The 22,138-nt window shown below is 42.2% G+C and overlaps 1 protein-coding gene across 1 annotated transcript in view; it reads left to right on the forward strand.

Moving 5' to 3' along the window:
• TRPC4AP (transient receptor potential cation channel subfamily C member 4 associated protein) overlaps positions 1-21,516 on the forward strand; it is a gene marked incomplete at its 5' end in the record, with an annotated part of 34,609 nt that extends 13,093 nt beyond the window's left edge. Inside the window, 15 exons of the mRNA XM_032198161.1 lie at positions 205-260; positions 1,864-1,992; positions 3,183-3,384; positions 5,609-5,797; positions 7,437-7,579; positions 11,521-11,652; positions 12,327-12,385; positions 14,763-14,864; positions 15,958-16,041; positions 16,380-16,470; positions 16,809-16,949; positions 18,592-18,700; positions 19,046-19,158; positions 19,344-19,550; positions 20,307-21,516. Coding sequence (XP_032054052.1) covers positions 205-260; positions 1,864-1,992; positions 3,183-3,384; positions 5,609-5,797; positions 7,437-7,579; positions 11,521-11,652; positions 12,327-12,385; positions 14,763-14,864; positions 15,958-16,041; positions 16,380-16,470; positions 16,809-16,949; positions 18,592-18,700; positions 19,046-19,158; positions 19,344-19,550; positions 20,307-20,444 — 1,895 coding nt within the window. The remainder of the gene's footprint in view (positions 1-204; positions 261-1,863; positions 1,993-3,182; positions 3,385-5,608; positions 5,798-7,436; positions 7,580-11,520; positions 11,653-12,326; positions 12,386-14,762; positions 14,865-15,957; positions 16,042-16,379; positions 16,471-16,808; positions 16,950-18,591; positions 18,701-19,045; positions 19,159-19,343; positions 19,551-20,306) is intronic.
• Positions 21,517-22,138: the final 622 nt, after the last annotated feature.

The raw sequence follows: 22,138 nt of genomic DNA on the forward strand, positions 1-22,138 counted from the left end.
TTGGAAGAAGGTAAGCAAACAGAGCAGATACAGAGTGATTTATTGTGTTTTTTATCTGCAAGACATTTGCAGGTATGATCCAAGTCAGTAGTTAGCCTGAAATTCTCACTCAGTTTATAGCTATTCATGTCGCTACTGTGGACATCACTGATCAACGTTACTTGTTAAGATGAGGCTAGTGAATGTCTGTTTTCTCCTTTGCAGTAAGCGATGACCTCATCAAGGACTGTTTAAGCATACTGTACAACACGTGCATATGTGTAAGTGCAACTGCTATGAAAATGTGTTCTGGCTTGACCAGTGCATCTGTTGGGTATGGGTTTCATGTGACGGGATTGTTTTATATTTGACAACAGACAGACTCTTTTAAACATAACTTAAAATTACTCTGAAACTTTCCGTTAGAATTCCTTTAGTTAAATGTGGGACCACCCTACATTTTGGATTGTTGTTCAAATAATTTGTGTTTTCTTAGGCACATTGTTACGCTTAATCTCTCTTGATTGGATCTTTGTGTATCTGTGTTCCCATAGGAAATTCATGTCAGCGTTTGTTGTATTGAAGCTTAAAATTTGAAACTAAATGGATGCCTGCAGTTTAACCCAAGCTACAGCTCATCTTGTTCAGTAACAGTGCTGGCAAACTCTTTAAGTTTGATCCTGCAGATTCTTTGTATGTTGAATACCAGTGCAGTTGTGCATTGATGGCAGATCAGTGCCAGCTATTGAAATAGCTTCAGAATTGTAATGGAGAGCTAGAAGGGCATGCCTCTGATTATGCTTACAGGGAACATCCTCAGCATTGTTTAGTTAATCACACAGTTTATTAGGTCGTAACCTAGGGAGCATTGTTTAATGAAAAAAAAACAAGTTGATAGTCACTGGACTGGAGCTCTTCCAAAGACATCAACCTTATCTGGAGAGTTTGAGTACTAAGTATCTGTGTACAGATGGGAAGGAGAACAGAGGGAACACCACCGCTTGCTTGACTTAATAGGATTTTATTTTGTTCCTTAAACTAGAGGTAATGCAACTTTTGCAAACTGTGATTATTGTAATAGCAAAGGAACAAGTTTGCATTTTTTTGGATTAGCTGCTGCTTGACTTGATTCACTTCATTATTACCATTCATTTGAATGAGAAATGTTCAGGATCACAGAGGTCTTCTGTGTGCAACATAAACTGTTCTTATGCTTATCTGTAAATATTTAGGAAGTATGTAAGCTAGTCTATTTCTGTGAGCAGTGGTGATAGGTCAGTCACAATAGCCAACTTTGCAAGCACTGAGGATGTAGTTTGTTACATTTAATTCCAGAAAAGAGTGTCCGTGCTGTCAGCAGAGATCAGAGCGTGAAAGCTAGCATTACTTAACTCTGTGATGAACCCAAAAGTCGTGCCTTAGTGTGCTGTAGCATGACTGATGTGTTCATCACTGAATTCATTAAGGCTGATGCGTGATTCTGGTTGCTTGGACTCTGCCCAGCTGAGAGCAATGCTAACAGTTAAGGAGGAATCTGGGGACTGCATTTGCATATTATGAAATGGAGCTGATTATAATTTGTATGGGAAACTAGAGACAAGCCTCTCTGACATGTTTCCAGATATTCAGTGTTTACTCTTGATTTAAGCAAGTAAACGACTCTGCCTTGAGTGAAGGTTCTCATCCTGGAGCCTGTAGTTTTTGCAAGCCTCTTGTTAACTCCAAGCGAGGATTGCAGTTAGATTTGGTCACTATAAACACAATGTTTTCAGGAACAGAGGATTTGATAATACATCATCTTAAAACTGTTGTGCGTGTGCCTGTAGCATGACGTGTCAGGGTGGGCTCTGACTCTGGGTCTGTGTGTTTCTTGTTGCTTTCTAGACGGAAGGAGTCACAAGGCGATTGGCAGAAAGAAACGACTTTGTGCTGTTCCTGTTTACACTGATGACAAACAAAAAGACATTCCTGCAAACTGCAACGCTCATTGAAGATATCTTGGGAGTAAAAAAGGTTTGTTAACTGGTTTCTTTTTTTTGCATGGCTTTTCAGGCCAGTGGAGAAAATGCAGCTGTTTCTGTGAAGGGTTGCTGAAAATAATTCTCAAAGCTAGCGTTCTCACTTCTTGTAGCTTGTTTGAAGCACGCCTTTTTACACTGATCATTAACTTTAATCACAGTTCAGACAGAAGCCAAGCTATGTGTGTGGTATCATATTTGTAATGCTCTTGCGTAGCTTGCAGAGGTTGATGGGGGGGAGTGGATAAGTAGCTCATTACTAAAGCACAGCCAATATTTAAAATAAAATGGAATGCATCCAAATTCATTTTTTAGTCCTTTCCTTTTGATTACGTTGCAGATATTTCAGTAATCTTGCTGACATCCAGAAAGCTTCCTGTGCTTCTCTCCCTTACCTTGGGTTTTGTTATCTCCCTGAGATTACTTGAGGTTGTTTGCTGTAGGCTGGGGGAACAGACAGTGAGGTCTTCTGCGTGAGCTGAGTTTTTGAACTTGTACTGAAAACTTTGCTGATGTCATCACAGCGTAGCACCATAATGTGGTGCAAAGAAAACTTCAGAGTTGTAACCCTGGGCAAACTGTCAACAAAATGTATCAGCAAAATGTACATTATGTGGAGAGGGGCAGGGTCTTGTAGCTAGCTTGTTACTGTTTTGGTTTTTTTTTTCAGAGTAAATTTGAGGATATTGCACTTCTAAAGAAGTAAACAAGCTTAGTTTATCTAAATGTAAATAACAAATTTTCAAAATAATTTTTGTATCTTTTAATGAACAAGTCTGAGGGAGGGAAATCTAGGAGCCCGTTGTCATCTGTAAGCTTCTAAGAAACTACAGACAGAAGCAGAAAAATTTCAGATTTAAAGTTTAAATGTAAATGGTCTGTTAAATGATTAAAAAAAAAAAAAAAAAGAAAAAAAGCCCCCCAAATTTCACTTAAATGCAGAGCCCTTAAAGTCTTTAATGGATAGATATATATGCTTCTGGAATTAATAAACATAAATGACACCAGTTGTAAATTAACAGCTGTTTTCAGAGTTCGTTTGCCACTGCTTGTGTGCTTCTGCTTTACTAACATTGAAATAACACAGATCTCACCACAGAGAAGCTGTAGATGAAGCTTTCAGGCTGTGTTGTACATTCTCCTATTGAACATCATGCACAACTTAGATTGTATTGCCTCTTCTAGGAAATGATACAACTGGATGATATACCCAATCTTGCAAGCCTTGTATCTAGTTTTGATCAGCAGCAGCTTGCAAACTTCTGCAGGATCCTCGCCGTCACAATTTCTGAACTTGACACGGGAAGTGATGACAAGCACACGCTGCTTGCCAAAAATGCTCAGCAGAAAAAAAACTTGGGACCGTCTCGAGCTGAAGTTAATCAAGGTAACTGATACATTGTGAAGAAATGCAGCAGAGTCACAATAATGTAAAATTTCCCTCTTCTCAACCTTAGATCTGTAAGTGTGTGTTTTTAGCAGATACTGTAAGTGTTCTGCCTTACAGAGTGTTTGTCTTTATTCGGTTTCTTTGAGCAATTCCTGGACACAGTCTTCTCTGTTAATGAAGCTTCCTAGCTTTCAGTTTCATACCCAGATAGTAGTTAGATGAGTTGAGTCAGTCATTTCAGCCATCTTTGATCAACTGAATAGCTTAAAATAATTGGATTTGTTTTCTCTTGCTTGGTTGCTCCCATGGCCTTCCCTTTAGCATCTCAGTAATTTCATGTCCTCCTTAATATATGAGTTCCTGAACTAAATCTATACAGCCATCACAGTTGCTGTCAGAGTAGTTCCTTCTTTGATTTTTATCGGGCATTGTCATGAGCAGGATGTCTGTCTATCAACAAAAGTATGTTTGTTAGTCACTTGTATACCCTTACCATGCTAGCCTTTGAAAATCTGTGGGTCTAATCTAAACTTTAACCATGGGCAGAGTGCAGGTTTTCTTATTTTGCCAAGTACAGATGCAGAAGCCTTGCTCAGATGCAGAAGTCCTAAATTCATACTCAATCTTCTGGGCATGGCATTTATATTAAAATACCATCAAAGGTGGAATCTGCTGTTTTCAGCTCTTGATATACTGAAAATCTTTTGAGCTTCTGAAGCAGACATTTGCATAGGTCCAGGTCAAACCATTTCAAGATGCACAAAAAGGGGTTTTGGAGCTGTTTTTTCCCATCTTCTAGTGTTCTGTATTAGCCAGGAAGGAGAAATCTCTGTTCATAACCACTGCCAGCTATAGAGCATCCAAGTGAAAGATGGATAGAATAATATGGCGGGCAGAAGCTGAGAAACTTTAAAGGGGGGTGGTGGTGTATTGTCTTCTGCCTTACGATCACCAGAGCTTGCTTGTAAAGAGCAGTGCACAAGTATGTCTAGGTGAGGGTACAAAGTTTAATTTAAATTAGTTGAACTGAATAAGCTTGGACCCCGTAGAGCTGAACTTGGCTGAGCAAATGTTTAACTGACCATTTTTTGTTTGCACAGTCAGAGACTGTGTCTAAGACTGCAAAGCATATTCCATTTAAAAATCCTTATTCGGGAGTTTATTCTTTCCAAGATGATACTAGTGGGCAGAAACACAGCTCTTTTACATGGTGTTCGTGGCTAAATTCTTTGTCCTTTTCTACTTTATGTGCAAGTATGAAGACTTAGCTGTGTATTTACCTCAGTGTAACTTGACTTCTTTTCCCAGAGAAGTTGTGGGTGCCCCATCCCTGGGGGTGTTCAAGACCAGGCTAAATGAGGCCCTGGGCAACCTGATGTAGTGGGTGGTGTCGCTGCCCATGGCAGGGGGTTGGAACTGGGTGATCATTAAGCTCCCTTCCAACCCAAGCTATTCTATGATATAATAAACAGGTCCTGTAATTAAGTCATTCTGTGAAAACTTCAGGACAAAATGCATATACTAGCACCCTCTAAACCACCCAAAGACCTTGCAGATCAGTGACTTCTGTCCTTGAACTGCTGTTTCTAAAGGTGCAGTTTACAACAATTAACAACCCTCTAACTTGGGGCTGCCGTCATGTGCTCCCCTCCTGTTCTACTCTATGATGAACTAGTTTGGGAAACAAATACTTAAAATGCTAAGAGCTTTCCAGCTAGTTATGGAAGTGAGCTGGTTCAGTTTGCTGTGAGGCAAACATTGCAGGAGGCAAAATGAAGGAGGTGGCATCACACACAGAAAGGAGGATGGAGCTGGCCCTTCGAAGGGCTGCTGCTTTATTTTCTGCCTGCTTAATTTTCAGCCAGATCAGTTTCTTGATATTGACTCGCTATGGGCTAGAAAACAGCAGTGTCAGCAAAAGGGAATTGTCCTGAAACAAGCAGTTAGAATAGGGTAGAATTGTTTTTTTATCCAGTGTAAGTCCAGCGTAGACCAGGTTAGTGCTGATTGAATTATGCCTAGCATATGTACGCTCTCTCCCAGTTCTTAAGAGGAGAGTGCACCAACTACTTCAATCTTTGGATCTTGTTAACTAGATGGAATTTGTTCCTGTGTACTTTCCTATATTTCTAATGTAGGTATTTTGGTACCTGTCAGTAGAGAGGTTTTGATGACTGTTGTGTTGGTGAGCCTGAGTCATAAAATAATTTTTCTTTTTCAGCTACGCTTCTGAATATTCCAGGCTTCATTGAGCGATTATGCAAACTGGCAACACGGAAGGTATCTGAAACAACGGGTACTTCCAGCTTCCTTCAGGAGTTAGAAGAATGGTATACCTGGCTGGACAATGCGCTTGTGCTTGATGCACTGATGAGAGTGGCAAATGAAGAGGCAGAGCAGAGCAGTACAGGTATCTGGCTTGCATTCCTCTAGCCACCATTAACAATGCATATTTTGTCTTCTTCAGTATTTGTCATTTGTTGCTTTTCCTTTCAACCAGTATTGATTCCCCTTTTCTTGCATGAAAGACTGCCGTATCAGCACTTAGGTCTGACTGTTTTGTTCTCATGTAGTGCTGATTAATTTTCACAAGCTGAAGTTAGCAAAAGGAAAAAAAGTGTTCCAGGGCAAACTGCCCTTTGCACGCCTAGATAACGCTTACTTCTAACACTTACTTGTAACACTACATCCTTAGAATTAGTCTTCCCCCAGAGTGACAAGAACACGTCTGAGGTAAGTGACTACCAGAGTTTGCTCTAAAACTTAGGCTGGTGGAATTTATTCCATATACTTCATACCAAGGAAATGACCACTTCTTTAAAAAGAAAAGCTTGTTCCAGGAGAGTGTATGGAAGTGTTAACACAAACTTCGAAAAAAGCTTTAAAGCAACTGCCTGGTTTCTTTTTTCACCCTTCAATATTACAAAATTGCAATGCATGTTTTATTTAATTCAAAGCACTAAATAATGAAATGAAAATTATCCCCATAATTTGATAGCTAAATCTTTGCTTTTCTACTTCTTTAGAAGCTTTCTTCTTCATCTTTGTTAGTTTTGCAGAAACTATTCTAAAAAATTGAAAGTGCACAAAAGAATGAAGTATCTGCTCCAACAGCATCTTGTTCAGACCTTTATATGCCATCTTGGTACGAACTAGAGACCGCTTAGTAGTCTGAAACAGAATTCACCAGGCAATTTTGTGGAGGTGCAACGTGCCCTCTTGCAACTCTTGACCCACAAAATCAGTTAGCAAGCAAACCTAGACATGCTTTCCCAGAATACTGCTTCAGTCTCTAGTGGCTTGTGGCTTAGTGATTTATGAGTCAAAGGTAGTGTCTGTACTTTTTAGCCTTTGATGGTTTCGTTCCTCTGTGTTCCTGTCTGGTGACTGTTCCTTCCCATGGGTTTGAAAAGCATTCACGCTATCCTCTGGCAGGGCAGTTCGTGGCTTAGTTATGAATTGTGTAAAGAGCTAACTCTATTCTGAACTGCAACCTGCAGATTTCACTGTCCCCATTTCTGTGTGTCACTCATGATTTCATCACATTTTCCACTTACAGTTGTGGCATGTTACATCCAGTTTCTCCCTTTAGCAATGTAATAGGGCTATGAAAATATTTAACTGTGGCCTAAGTATGCTGGTATCGAGGTACAAAATGGAAGCAGGCAAATAGTAAATGTATCTGATAATCTCACACTTATTTTTATTACCTTTCCTGCCATGTCCTTTCTGATGCAGTATTCTATTATTCCTATCAGGTGATCCTAGTTATTTATGTAGGTGATGCCATTTACCTTACGATGGAAAACTTACATAGTTTTAAAAAATCAAACTTTATCTCTTCTAAAGTTCCAGCTATATTTTTTCCTCTTCTCTTGCATTTAATTTAAATTGGTTATTTGTTGTATGCCAATACTTTTAGTTGTGAAGAGGATTCAGGTAGACTTGCTGGTCTTACATCTGTGGTGTCTGAGTGTAAAAGTAATAACTGTAACGAACCCTTTCCTGTTGAAACTGCCTCAGGCTCACATCTTTGCCATCTTGTTCAGAGTCTTCTGATGAAAGTGGATTGGCCAACACCTCAACACGAACACAGCTTCCACAGTCCATGAAGATCATGCACGAGATTATGTATAAGCTGGAGGTGTTGTATGTTCTCTGTGTGTTGCTCATGGGGAGACAAAGGAATCAGGTAAGCATTTGCAAATGATCACACATGCAAAAGTTGAAGTCCCTGTAAACCTAAGTGCTCGTTAATTAGGTCACGGACGCAGAAACATGAAGGGCAAAGCTCAAGGCATAAAGCTGGACAAATCCTATCATTGCGGTGATGCACAAACAAATAGGCAGTGTTTTGTTGCTGAGAATGAGCCACTGGGCAGCACAGCTTGTGACAACGTGGGGGTGGAGAGCTGCTGTGGAGCTGCTGCTGCTGTGGTGCAAGATGGATGCAGAGCAACAAAAGCTAATGGCAGGCCTTGATCTGGTACATACATGAAGGTACCCGCGGGCTGCCCTAATCTGCAGCATTAAGTGCCAGAAATCCCTCATCCAGGAATGGATCCTGGATCTGGTTTTGAGAAAGTGTGTGGCCATACCTGCTGGAGTTGCCTGGTAGGGTTTTCCTCCTCCTCGCAGCGTGCTGCTGACCTGCTTGGACAGACCCCACCAGGCATTCCACTTGGGCTTCTTTCACTTCTGGAAGTCCTCTGGGGTCGTTTTTGCACTGGTGACTTTTGCAGTGCATTTCTGTGCCTCAGCCAAGTGAGCATGTTGTTAAACTCTCAGCTGAGAGGATACAGTTCAATTTTGTCAGTACGAACTTTTCACTGCATAGCAATCCCACTCATCTGTTCCTTTTGCGTTTCTTGCCTTTGAAGTGAAAAATTAGTAATTTGTTCCCTACCTTACATAACTTCTGGAGAACCAGTCACTGCAGCTTGGCTATGGATGGGTTTTAAACAGGTCAAAAGCACACTGTGAAGGGAAAGGGGAGGCAGTCTGTTGGTGCAGTTTTGACAGATTTCCAGTGCGGGCAGTCTGCTCAGCTCAGCAGAGCAGCTTGGAATAGCTGGGTATTAGGATGCCCTAGAGACTGGGAGGATCGCATTTTTTTGAGTTCTTGCAGGGTTGTTGTATTGGGCAAGAGTAGCTGTGTTTGGGGGCTGTTGCTTGAGCACATTTATCCTGAGCTTTTTGGTTTTTGCTAGCAACCTCCCACCCTGTAGGACTCACAAATACTCATTACAGGCAGTCCTTTAAATATCTTAATCTGAATTTAAAGTAGAAGTGCGTTTGAAGTACAATTTTGCAACATAACTAACCTGTTCACAGTGAACCTACAAATGGATACTTAGCACTAAAATTAAATAGATTCTGTTTAATACTAACCAGAGGAAGCTAGCAATTCTTGCAGAAACCACAATTGCTGTCATAAGAAACTTTTATTCCTGTTGTTAGTCCTTTTAGGAGGAAAAAAATATCTTTCTGTTGGGTATAATACAAAAAAAAAAAACAAGCATGCTCAAGAAATAACTGGAACTACCAACAACCAGAACACAGATCTCTTAGGAGTTTTTTCTTCCATTGTATCGAGTCAGATAATTCATGCCTGCCCGATTTCACAAGAATGCAGTTTTATAGATGCCTCAGAAACTACTTGCAACTTGCACTCATCCCACACTGCCTGCTCAGGGAGCTGGATGTGCTCCTTTCCTGACCTCCCCAGTCAGTTCTCGAGTACTGCTGCCAGCTGCGACAAGGTGGCAAGTATGCTGCTGAAATAGCTAACTTGGAAGTTGACTCCTCTTTTATTTGCTAGGAAATCTCCTTATTCTTTGCCATTTCTGCCCTGATGCAAACTGTCTAAGGCTTAAACTGGCACGCAGTTCTCTTCTTCTCCGGGATTCATTCAGGACTGGAGTTGCATTGTTGCAAGATTTAAAGTTATTTCACTCCCAAATGTTTTTTGTCCAGAGCCAGGTCCTTCTGTAAAATCCACTACTTTTGTTTGAACATAATAATATCCCTAGTTCCTTATCTGCATAAAACTTTCAGGGACTAGTGTGGCAGATGGAAATCTATTCCCCTTCTTGAGAGGAAGTCAGATTAAGAATCACAACTGAGCTGTTCCGTGTGGAGCTGAGCTGCAGTAAGCAGGTAGTGGCAGTGTCTGCGACAGCACTTGTACTGACAAGCATTTCAGCTGCTCTCATTTCCTATCAGGAAATAAAAGCATAGGATCTGTAACATCAGTCTTCCAGTCTGTGCAGCCAAAGATCTTAATAGTTTAATATTGGAATAATTTTGTGCAGAGTTTCTAAAGGGCGTCACAGATCTGCTTCTGTCCGCTGTGGTAATCAATATAATGGTCTGACATTTTGCTTGAAGCATGATGCAGCTTCCTAAACTAAACCTGCTGCTGAATGTTTACTCTAAATCCTTGGTTTGAACTTGACTGACTTGCATAAATGGAAAACTGCTCGCAGTGACTTGGCTCCTACCTGCTGCCATGTTGGGAATGAACACACCCTTGGGGATAAGTGGTGTGTCACTGCAGATCTCTGCCTTTGCTCCCTTCTCATTATGGTCACACCCTAAATTACTCTCCTCATACATTTTTCTAGGCTGTCTTGCATGTCTCTATTGTGACAGATAATCAGTTCTTTTACTAGCTCCTGTTACAGGGAGACAAACCATGTACAGTTGAAGCTCGTAATAGCTTTAGTGGCAATAAAGTAATAGAATAATTTATATGAGGCTGGGCAGCAACAGGGGAAAGAAAGTCAAAGGAGTTTGAAGGATGGGTATGGAGCAGGGATTGTGTTGGCATCCCTGGATGGAGTAGTTGTAATGAGCTTGGGGTCGTGGGGGGAGCACGATCCAAAGGCAGCGACTGTGACTCAGAAGCTTTGTCACGCAGCAGTCTGTCAGCAGAGCTTAAGAGTTCAGAAAACTAAAAGTAAACTGAATATGTTTCAAATCTGGGAGGTGTCAGTTGGATTGAGTGGTTTGTGCTCTGGAACTCCAAGCATGGACTCCAAGCTTCACAGTCCATCAGGGTGGCATGAGTGAGGTGGGAAGGAGCTGGGTGCTTCCTCCAATGCGATACTCACAGATGCCCAGAAGCAGGAATGTGATTTCCAGGTAGATGGGAAAGGTGGTGGCTACAGCCAAAAGGAACACAAAAGCCCTTCAGCTATGCTGCTAACAGGAATAAGAATGAAAAACTGTAAAATAGCACTGGCTTTAATACTTCTAATTCATTCAGGTACTTGAGGAAAATAGAGCAAAATTGAGTGGTCTGCTTAAGTGCTGCTAGGCAGGATGCTACATCTCAAGGACAGCCTAGCTTAATGTTTAGGTGACTTAATTTTAAGGAACATAACCTTTACTGCACTGGGGACTTGATTTTTATGGCTTGTTGGGCTATGTAGTCATGCATGATTTTCACGTACACTGCCTCTCAAGGGATGCTGCTTGTCAAAGGCCTCCAACTGATGAGGATTCCCCTTTCTATGGCTCATACTGCTCATCCTCCTAAGTGCTTACTTCAGAAGTATCAAAGCTTGGACTGTAGGTGCAAGCTGTTCGCACCAGAATTATTAGCTCTGTAGTCTGTTTCAAACATGTTGTGGTTGTGCTGCTAGGCTCTGTTTGCTAAGGACTCCTGCCTAGGTTACATGCACAAAAAGTGTATGAGTATTTTATGTTGTCTTCAAAGGGCTGCCTTGGCTTTAGCTGTGTGAACTAGAAAGGCAGAGGGTGCTCAGTGGGTGACTGGCAGCAGAATGTTTGCAGCTTGGTTTTGTGATGCACAGAAGTTGGGTATGGATGTATTTTCAGTGCGTTACAAGTGATCACCCAATTTCCAAAGCTTGTCCTAGAGTCAGAGTGGTTAATTCAAAAAGCAGCTCAGAGTTTTCTTCCAGAATGTGTTTCCTATCCATGACCAACAGATTGAAGCTAACGATGCATCGTGGTCAGTATGCACGCTACCATGCACCCATGCTATTAGATAAAGAATTGACTCTTTCGGTTGTCAGAGGATGATGTAGTTGTGCACATCTGTTTTCCAGACTGTTATATCTGTATTTAAGGCTGCAGCGAGTACTTCCTTCTCTTCTTTTCCAGGTTCATAAAATGATAGCAGAGTTCAGACTGATTCCTGGCCTCAATAATTTGTTTGACAAACTCATCTGGAGGAAGCATTCAGCATCAGCTCTTGTTCTGCATGGACACAATCAAAATTGTGACTGTAGCCCAGTGAGTAACTTTTTAAGTACTGTGTTGGATTTTGATGTTATTACCTAGTAACTCTGAGGAATTGTACTGAGTAACTAAATGCCTGTATAAGTTAAGTGAGGTACAGTAGGACTCAGGTTTTTTGGGTTTTCTAATGCAAGTTAGAATGGTTCATTCTAACAATTCAGCAGAGGACAATTCAGCCTCTTTCCAATCTCCCAGTTTGGGAGTTGTGAAAGGGGTAAATCTTTTGGTCTCTGGAGGCAAAAGTGGGAGAAGACCAAAACTATTGAAATGATAGCTGATGGGTCTAGCAAGGACAGCCACAGAGCAGAAAATGAATTGCAAAGAGTCGAGTTGGTTTTGGTTTTGTTACTCAAACCTAGATGCCCTAAACCAATAAGTATAGTGAGGACTTTTTTTTTTTTTTTTTTTTTTTTTTTTTTTTTTTTTTGCCTTTGTGGTGAGAAGAAATTAACTGTTACATGCATAGGATTGCAAGTAGCCTCTTCTGTTCTATTTTTGAGAAGCCTGCAAAGTGCACCCTTCTCCTTTTATGCAAGTCATTTGCTCTACTGTCCAAATGGGTTTGATTTGGATAGGTTTTCAATTCAGCTGTTTCATGTCAGCTTGGTAATTAATGATGGCCAAAAATACCAAAGCAGTTTTGTTGACCTTTATTCTCTCTTTTTCAGGACATTACTTTAAAGATACAGTTCTTGAGGCTTCTTCAGAGCTTTAGTGATCACCATGAGTGAGTATGAAAAGCTCCAGTAAATTGTGGCTCGGCAGTATTGTTTGTCTGGTTGCAGTTACAGCAGGTCTCCTAGGCACGGTGCCTGCTCTGTGAATGGAACATTGTACTGTCCTTAAACATTTGTTCAGATGTTATGTGCCTTCCAGCTCCTCTATGAAAAGACTGTGGCTGTGTTCTCCAGTGGGCAAGTTTAATGTGTCCATTGATGATTGAGACGAGCCTGTTTTGCTTAATGTTGAGTTGAACTGAAACATTTATGTGATGAGTTACTACTTTGTGGCTGCAGGATGAAGGTGGCAGCTTTCATGATGCTGTTTCTCTCTTTTCCCTGAGTCGGTAGTGAGCAGTGTGCTCACAAGAGGCTTTTTCCCTGTGTGTACACATTTGGGTTTAATTCAGAGTAGAACAAGCCAAAAATGTCTGTTGAAAGATCAGGGTGAAAGACAGCACATCTCTGAAAGAGGTTAACTGAAGAGGCTGGAAAGATGCAATTGCTGTCTAAATGCCAGCAATGGAGGAAGACCTGATTAAGCATGATTATGCAGTGGAAAATGTTAGGGGAACAATTATCTGGAAGCTAGGTTGGAAATAGGAAGAAGGGCTCTGTTTGCCTTCAGAAGGCATACTTGCAAAGCTTGATTCTGCCGTAGTAGTTGAGGGGTGATGGAGGTTTCTTTAAATGCCTTTACTCAAGAGACGTACCTCCCCTGATGCAGAGAATTGTTGCTGTAGTTTGACTTGCAGAATCGCATCTTGCGTTCTGTAAGTGTCCTGCTGCTCTAATTCAGCCCTGCAAGGTGGTTTCATGTTCCTTAGCAAACCTCTGCATTTGAGGCATATTGCACTAAATACGGATGTGCATATTCACTTATTGCCTAGCTGGTGTTGTTTACAGCCCAGGGTGGTAATATTTTTTGTAAGATTTAACAAATCCCATTAAATTTCTTAGACGTGCATATTGGAAGTGGCAGCCTTTTTGGTTAGGGAATGTTATAAGAGTGGGGAGCTGCTGAACATATTTTACACGTAAGGGGATGGCTGACCTGTCATAGATCCTTCTTTAAAGATGTTGTTTGCTGAGGAATCACTCCAGGTTTTCCAGTAAGATCTCTCTAGATGATGTTCTTACTGAAGTGACTACTACAGAGACATCAGGCTTGTTTAAATGGAAAACAGCTTTCATCTGTAGCATTTGAGCAGATGGAATGTCTGGAATCCAGTTAAGGTTTTTAAACAAGTGGTTGCATAAACTCTATGAAATCACAGTCTAGTGGAGTTAGCTGAGAACACAATGGGAGTAAGTGCTTATATACTGGTACTGACTTCAGTAAAATTGTGAATAAGCTAAACTTGCAGAACTGTTCATGCATGGAGAGAGAGAGGCTGTGTTTTCATTACAGAGGCCTGTTGATCCAGATCAAAAGGAACTTCACATGGCACTTGTTGGGCACTTATCTGGAAGATAGTGTTTGAAGCAAGAGGGCATCCTGTCGCTTCTCTGGTCTAATAACTTATCTTCTTTGTAGTTGCTGTATTTCGATGAATAGGTTCTACTTTGTACACCCTTACGCTCTGAGCAATTTCCAGTAGGAGGACGTTAAGGAAACGTGCTGGAACTGGGGAAGGAGTCAGGCAATGGGAGCCTCTGGAGTACATTTCTACATTGTCAGACCTGTCCTACTAAACTCTGGAAACTTCATTTTTTCCACAGATAAACTCATTGGTTTTCATAAAGGAAAAAAAATCTATCTGTATTTGATAAATTATTTTATGCAAATTCCCTATTATAATATCCATTCCGATTGTCTGTTTTATAAAGTCTTTAAATATTTCCAGAGTAAACAGTTTGCTTAAAGTAATAAAAATACCAGGAAGACTGAGTACTCCTTTGCAGTTTCTTCTTTCTAATTGAGGCTAATTACTGATGAACAGCAAGATCACTATATGGCAGAGAAAAAGCGTTGGAAGCTGTGGAGAAGTTTGCTGTTTAAGTCTACTGAAATTCAGCAAACTTGCTGAGATTTTCAGAAACTTGTACCATCTGGAAGCAAATATTTACAAAACAAACCATAAGATCCTGAACAGATCAGCAAAGAATAGGAATCTCAAAGCAGTTTGGTGTTGAAACTTGTGTTTGGCAAATTTCAAAGACAGCTTACAAAACAGCAGCTAGTTGGCCTAGTTTGGGAGCGTGCTGTGGTCGAGGAAGTAGAGTGTGAAAGGCTGTGAGAGCTGGAGAGGTGAAAACTTATTGCCTAAGACCTGCAGCCCTTATAGGGCTGTGGCATTTCTTTTCATAGCGCTGCACACTTGTCTGCCTCTTGAATGGATTCATCGTGTTTTTCTCCCCTACTCCCCAACTGTCTTGCTTTAGGAACAAATATCTCCTTTTAAACAGTCAAGAACTTAATGAGCTGAGTGCAATCTCCCATAAAGCCAACATCCCTGAAGTTGATGCAGTTGTCAACACAGACAGGTGAGTAGGAATACAAAATTTAAGGTCAGCAGCTTCCAGCATTGTGCAAACACTTACATTGGAGGTTTGGTGTTACCTATTTTGTTTGAGATCCCATGGTCTGCCACGCTTACGTTAATTTCAGTGACGTTCTTCAGCAGGAAGTGTCTAGCTGTTTTTGTACAATGTGGTCATTAGCAAATTTAAAGCGTGTTGTGTTCTCTGAGTAAGGCCTTTTAAAAACAGAAGCAGCTTGAAACGGGGATTTTGGTTTCATGACCTGGACTTCATTATTATGTGCTCAGTCTGCCTGTTTGTCTGGCCTTTCTCACTACTAGCATTGCGGACACAGCTGGAAAGTAAGCTGTGATCCCTCCAGTACATGACTTGCTGCTATGAATAAATCTTAAGTTTTTTGATTGAGAAGTAGTTTGTGCACACACAATGTCCATTACAGGTCTGCGTATTTTAAGAACAGCTAATAACTAGAGTAAGTTAATTAGATTAATGTGTTAAAACTCCTTATGGAATCACTAGTATTATATTTGATTATCTGTTCAATTGACTATTTTGATTTAATGAGCACATTAATACGTATCTCTGATGTACAGACCTCACAAAGTGAAAAACTTTGAGTTCAGTTGTCAGAAGACTCCTAGATTGCCAGCAGGGACTTGGACTACACAGGGCAGACTTACCTCACTTTGAAAGGGAATTCTCTGAGATTTCTAGATTATAACTATTATCATAATAATTTGCCTAACTGGTAAGAAATGGCATCCGTATTACTTGGCCCATTTCCTTCTAAGCACAGATACCTGCCTGCCTTTGTCTGGAATAAGTTGAATAAGTACATAAGGGGAAAAATTCACCCTGTACACTAAGTGTACAGAGAGGAAACAGAACAAGGGTGTCAGCATCTCTGGCTGCCCTGCAGAACACTACCACTGGTAGAGCTAAGTCACGAAAGTTAATGAATATTCATGTTGCATATTCAATACTGGTAGTTAATTTATCACTCCAACCTCTGGAGAAGAGATTGGATTCATTGTCCTACAAGGTGCAATAGAAAGAGCTCTCCTGCTCATACTGTCATTTCTTCATGTGCCTTTAGGAGTCTTGTCTGTGATGGGAAAAGAGGTTTGTTGACCAGACTTCTTCAGGTCATGAAGAAGGAACCAGCTGAATCCTCCTTCAGGTGAGTTAATTTTACATTGCTGTGTGCTGTTCTGAGTTGACTGGAAGGTGAATTTGTTTTCATACAGCTCACAACAGTTGAAAATGCTTGAAAACCATAGGCTGTGAAGAGAATGTGGCTTTGTTGCACTTGGCATTCTCCCTCACCTGCACTACCACTGTAGCCAAAGTTTGCATTGGACCTCATACCCAATACGGTCAGTGATTTTCTGCAGGATTAACAGATCTCTCTCCAGCTTCAGGTTGGAATGAAACTGATTAGGAAATTTAGTTTAAATTATAGTTGTGATAAATTCCTACCCTTGCTCCAGAGTTAAAATCTCTTCTTCCATTTCTTAGGTTTTGGCAGGCAAGGGCAGTTGAAAGTTTTTTGCGAGGCACCACCTCCTATGCAGACCAGATGTTTCTGCTAAAGAGAGGACTTCTGGAGGTAATGAATTGCACGTCCGGCTTCTTCTGTAGCACATCTCTGTAGCAATTGAGAAGGATTTATCTGTAAAGAAATCAAATTTAAAATGCAGTTTTTATCAGGCAATTTTCGAAAGGTATTTGTGAATTCTACATGTGGCAACCAGGCATGGGGTGGCCAGCCCTATAGCCTGCATCATTGGGAAGTTAATTTCATAAAAGACTCGTCTGAATTGTTGTATTTAGTTCTGTTACTTAAGAACTAAACCTGCAGATAAGTGTTTGAAATAGTGATTAAATCAAAGTCTCTGCTGTATTTGGGCTAAACCATGGCAATAACATGTTTTCCTCCCATGACAGCATATTCTCTACTGCATTGTTGATAGTGAGTGCAAATCACGGGATGTGCTTCAGAGTTACTTTGACCTTCTGGGAGAACTGATGAAATTCAATATTGATGCATTCAAGAGGTTCAACAAGTACATCAACACAGATGAGAAGGTAAATATTTGTAAAAGTTGTCCCCAGCGGGTCAGATTACAGCCTCTTATAGCCAAATACAGCACTAGGAAACTCAGATTGCTTTGCTGCTTTTGGTGCATCTGTTGAGCCTGGTGCACAATAAACACAGAGCAGTGAGCTGCCAAAGTCTCTTCACAAGTGCGTATGTTGCTGCATACAATCATGTTCTTAGAAGTGTTCCCAGCTGCTCTGAGTCAGCAAGTGCTGAGCTGTTCAGAAAATGTTGCCTGTTACATGATCGCGCAGGTCCAAGGTCAGGGCTCAAAGATGGTAGAACAATTCCTGTGAAATGACTGAGTTCTGGGTTAAGCTGATAGTTACAGACATTCAAACAGGCTCCAAAAATCGTTTCACTGGAGCTTCTTTAAAAAAGAAAGGTGGGGGGGCTGATTTGATGTACATGAGTTAAAACACTCGTTAATATTTGATAATGCAAAATTGTATACCTTTTGATATTATTTGAAGTCGTGGGTGTTTTAAGATGTCATAGTTGATGTAATTACCTAGAAAACTGAGTTGTACATGTAGATCAAGAATGGGCAGCTCTCTGCAAAACGGTTTCTTGTTTTTATGCACTTCTGTGTATGTAACATCAGCTGTTGGGAAGGTTTTGAATGGTCTCACACTCTTGCTTATGATACGTTAATTTTTCTCTGGTTGCTGTCAGGTCTGTCAGATCTTGGAGAATCATAGCAGAGATGCATTTCCAAGAGAGGTGTATTTAATATCAGGTTGTTCTGTGGTTAACTGTCCTCACACATTCTAGAGAATCTACCTATATACTTTGTGATTTCTTCCTTTCTGGTCTATAACTTTTTAAAATTTTGGGTTGGTAAGAATCCCTCGCTGTATTCCTTCTCAGCACTATCTGATGTGCAAAGCAAGTGTAGGGAAATAGGGAGCTAGAGGAACCACAGAGCCCAGCAGCCCTTCTGTCATTCGTCTCTTTTAGAAGAAATAGTGTGTGAAATCCTGATCTCATTGACGTGACAGGGAGAGCTTCGTAATAGATATTAGTGATGCCAGGACTGTCTTGGAGGTTTTTCTGTTCCTTAACGTTTTTAAGGTACTTACTGTAGGGATCCTCTGGACGGCCTTCACTGCCAGTATTGGCTTCGGCTGGACGAGGCAGATCAGGAGTGTGCATCTCCTGTTACTCTTGTTAGGGTTAATAAAAAAATAACAAGCATATGTATTGGTGTGGTAAGGAAATGACCAGATGCATTTTGGCATTCAGAACCTACCTTAGGTCTTGCTCTCCGTTTTGAAGGGAAGGGGAAGTTGAGTGCGTTGGTGTTTGCTTTTGTTGCTGGTGTGTGTGGTTTAGGTGTTGGTGCTCAAAATTCAAGGTGTGGTTTCTCCTGTAACCTTCAAGAACTGTATTCTTCCAGTGTTGAGAACCTGGAACACACTGACTGCCCTACTCACTGCATCCTGTCTGTAGCTCAGGTTCATTGGTCTGTTCCCCTTGTGCCAACGAGGTAATTGGTTAGTACACCTCTTGGCCATACACGTTCTGAAAATGTTACTAAATGCTGTTCCATGAGGCCTTATCTCTGAGTGCTTGTGTACAATGACTTTGCATTTTTTTAATGCAACGCTATGAATTTCTTCTCTCTAGTTCCAGATATTTTTGAATCAGATCAACAGTTCATTGGTTGACTCCAACATGCTGGTTCGCTGCATTACGCTGTCCCTGGACCGATTTGAGAATCAGTCTGATGCTAAAGGTAAAGAATAAGAAATGACATGGGTGTGTGGCTGTGATAATGCTCATTTTCGTAGAATCATAGAATATCCTGAGTTGGAAGGGACCCAATGATTATCGAGTTCAATTCCTGGGTCCCCAAAGGACCATCAAAAAAATCAGACCATGTGTCTGAGAGCATTGTCCAAATGCTTCTTGAACTCAAATTTTAAGCCTGGGCTTTGCAAGTTTTGGTATCAAACAGAGAAAAGGTCACCTTGCGGGTTTGTTCTTACAGCCTGAGCACCAGTTCTTACTGCTGAGTTGCTTGGATCAATGTGTCTGAACTGTTAAGTACCTGATGATTGTCTTTTTTCTCTTGCTGCAGTTGCGGAAGTCCTGTCAGAGTGCCGCCTGTTGTCATATATGTCCCAGATGTCCATGAGAATGTCCTTTCTTTTCCGTCTCATTAATATTATTCATGTACAGACACTTACACAGGTAAAGAGCTGACAGTAACTTAGTTGTTATCTTGTTGGTACTGTGTAGGGATGAACTGGGCTGGGAACAGGGAGGAACCTGGCTTCTCTGAGGAGACCCCGTGTCCCTTCTTTCTTGATACATGTATACAACTGATACCTCAGGGGTTGTTGTTGTTGTTTGACCTGCTGTCATTTTATTTTCAGGAAAACGTCAGTTGTTTGAACACAAGTTTAGTTATCCTAATGCTGGCCCGAAGGAAAGAAAAGCTACCTTTTTATCTGCGCACTTTGCAACAGATGGAATACACAGAAAAATATCCAGGTTTCATCCTGAACAACTTCCATAGTCTTCTGCGATTCTGGCAACAGCATTACCTCAATAAGGATAAGGACAGCACCTGCTTAGAAAATGTACGTGAACCTCTTACTGTAGCCAGAATCCACCAGAGCAGTATCTGTCTGTTAGCCACCTAGCAAAAACGGGGTGGCGGGGTGCCCTGGGTCCTGCAGCGCCTGGACCCTGGGTTGCAGTGTTTGTGCCATGGTTTGCAGCGACCCTTCTGTGGCTTCCTGGGCTGCAGACAGGGGATGATGCTGAGAGCAAAGCTGTCTGCCGTTGCTGCGTCTCAGAGTGCAGTACTTGCTGTTTTCAGCTGCTGCTTGGTGCTTGGAAGTGGCTAGTTGTTCTGGGTGTAAAGGCTTCGGGCAATCCATGGTGTAGAGGGAGACTGCCAGCACTTGGTTGTTGCAGGAGACGCTTTTTGGCCTTAAAAGAATGACATAAGGGGGATGCGAGCAGGGAGGCTGTCTTGTCTTTGTGTCCTGCCTAGGAGCAGGAGCTGCTGCCAGCACTGGCTTCAGCTGCAGCACTGCAGTGTCCCAGTTTGTGTTTGGACAACAGAGGAGGAGTTTGAGCTTATGTGTGTGTGTGTGTGCACTGCTCCCAGACGGCATTGCTTGCCCACCCGTGCGGGCGGTGTTTGCCCTGGGTTGCCCCGGGAGGGCAGGCTGGGTGGGAACGGGGGCTAAAAGTTGCGTGGCTGGGGCAGTCAAGCTGAGTAGGAAGCAATTCTCAGTTTTCTCTGCTGAATGCCTGTGAGATGTCTCTTCTGCTGGGTGGCAGTACCTGCTGAGCACGCTAACCGGTCTCTTCATCTCTTCCCGCAGAGCTCATGTATTAGTTTTACCTACTGGAAAGAGACTGTATCTATACTGCTCAGTCCGGACCGGACGTCCCCCTGTGCCATAGTTAGCTACATCGACGAGGCGTATATGGACATTGACAGAGACTTTTCTGAGGAGTAATTCTTCGCTCTGGCTTCTGATGGACAGCGCTTGGAGGGTACCTCGCAGCCCGTGGATTTTCAGGGATTCGCTGTGTAGTGTGTGTGCGCGTGCGCGGCTTGGAACCGCTGACTGTTACTGCATTGTCAAAACCCCGGTCCCCATCTCTGATCTCTAACGGAGGAGACTTTGAGAGCTCTCTGGGCAACACATTCAGGGATGTATCTTCCAGTTGTTCTGGGATAAAAAATAATCACCTGCAAAAACTGATCTTTTTTCTTCCCTCCTCCCACCCCCACCCCGTTAAATGTGGCTGGTCAGAGCTCTTTGTGCTGACGGACGAGGATTCTCTGTACGTGCCAACTTAGTGATGGCTCCCTTTCATGGCTACCCCAACTAGCAAGTCACAAAGCACAGAAATTGCCCTCCAAATGTGAGGTCCAAGGAGCCAGTCTGCTTGGGACCCTGACACACCAGCCACATGCAGAGCCACCACGAGGACTCCCTCCAGGTGCACCTCTTCTGTTGGGGTTTGGAATCGGGTTTAGGGTTGGTTAGAGTGTGTGTGTGTGTGTGCATGTGTGCGCGCGTGTGCGCTTTTAATTCCTGAGAGCCCTAGCTCCAGTCACGTCTTTCTCATCTACTTTTGGATCATTTGGTACTAAATCTGTTCAGCCGCTGTCTATATGTTAGGAGAGAACCTCTGCTCCTGCTGTCTTTCCTGCAGATCCTTCCTCTCCGAAGGTGTTTCACAACGGTGCAGAGAACAGAGACATTTCAGCAGTGGTGGAATTGCAACAGGGGTTGGCTTTTTCACAGAGCACTAGCATTAAAATATACTAATTTTTTTAAACTTGGGGCTTGTCCCTTCTTGGATAACTAATCGGGTTTTAAAGTACTTTTCAGGACCATTGCTCTTAATGCTAACCTGCTACGCGTGGAAGTCTTATGTCAGTCTGCTTTCAGCCCTTAATATCAATACACACACATTAATCTTGAAGTGCAATATTTATTGGAAATGTCAGTTTTTCCTGGATCAGTTTGAATGAGAATGTGTTAAGTACTGGGAATAAACACTCCTAGTTGAAAGTAACTTTGCAGGATGTGTTGGGAAAGGGAGAAAGCAGGTTATTGGCGGTCACGAGTGCCAGACCTGTGCACACCCTGCCTGCTCACCACCATTGTGTTGCTCCAAGACAGTCACATTCCCAGGAATGAAATACAGCCTGAAGTCCTGAGCCACTGCATTTAAGTCAAAAGGTATGAATCTTGCAGCTCCAGCTAAAAGGAAACCGGTTTTCTTTTTCAAACATGCATCTGGATTTTTTTTTAAATCTGTTATTTGATGAGACAATTTGGCTTCAGCTCCCTCCAGGGTGTCCCTGAGCTGTAGCATTTTGTCTCTAATCCATGCCCTGGAATGAAACCCCCCTCTGAGGGGTCCCTGTGCTGGGGCCCGGATGAGCGGACAAGGCTTCCAGCCCCCAGTGCAGGACTTGCTCTCCAGCAGTTGCCCCTCTCCTCTTGCTTATCTCACCCTTCGTGTCCTGCTGCGGACCTGCAGTCACAACTGCTTGCAGGGTGCTCAGAGCTGCTGAGCTTGAGCATAAGCCTGGAGCCCCTGGGGAGCCTTCGGTGTCCTGGGGGCTGAGTCCCTGGGGCAGGCTCTGCCCAGCTCTGGTGAGGGCCCTCCAGTCCTGTCCCCCCCCCCTGGG

The sequence above is a fragment of the Aythya fuligula genome, chromosome 16 (genome assembly GCF_009819795.1).
Source record: "Aythya fuligula isolate bAytFul2 chromosome 16, bAytFul2.pri, whole genome shotgun sequence".
NCBI lineage: Eukaryota > Metazoa > Chordata > Aves > Anseriformes > Anatidae > Aythya > Aythya fuligula.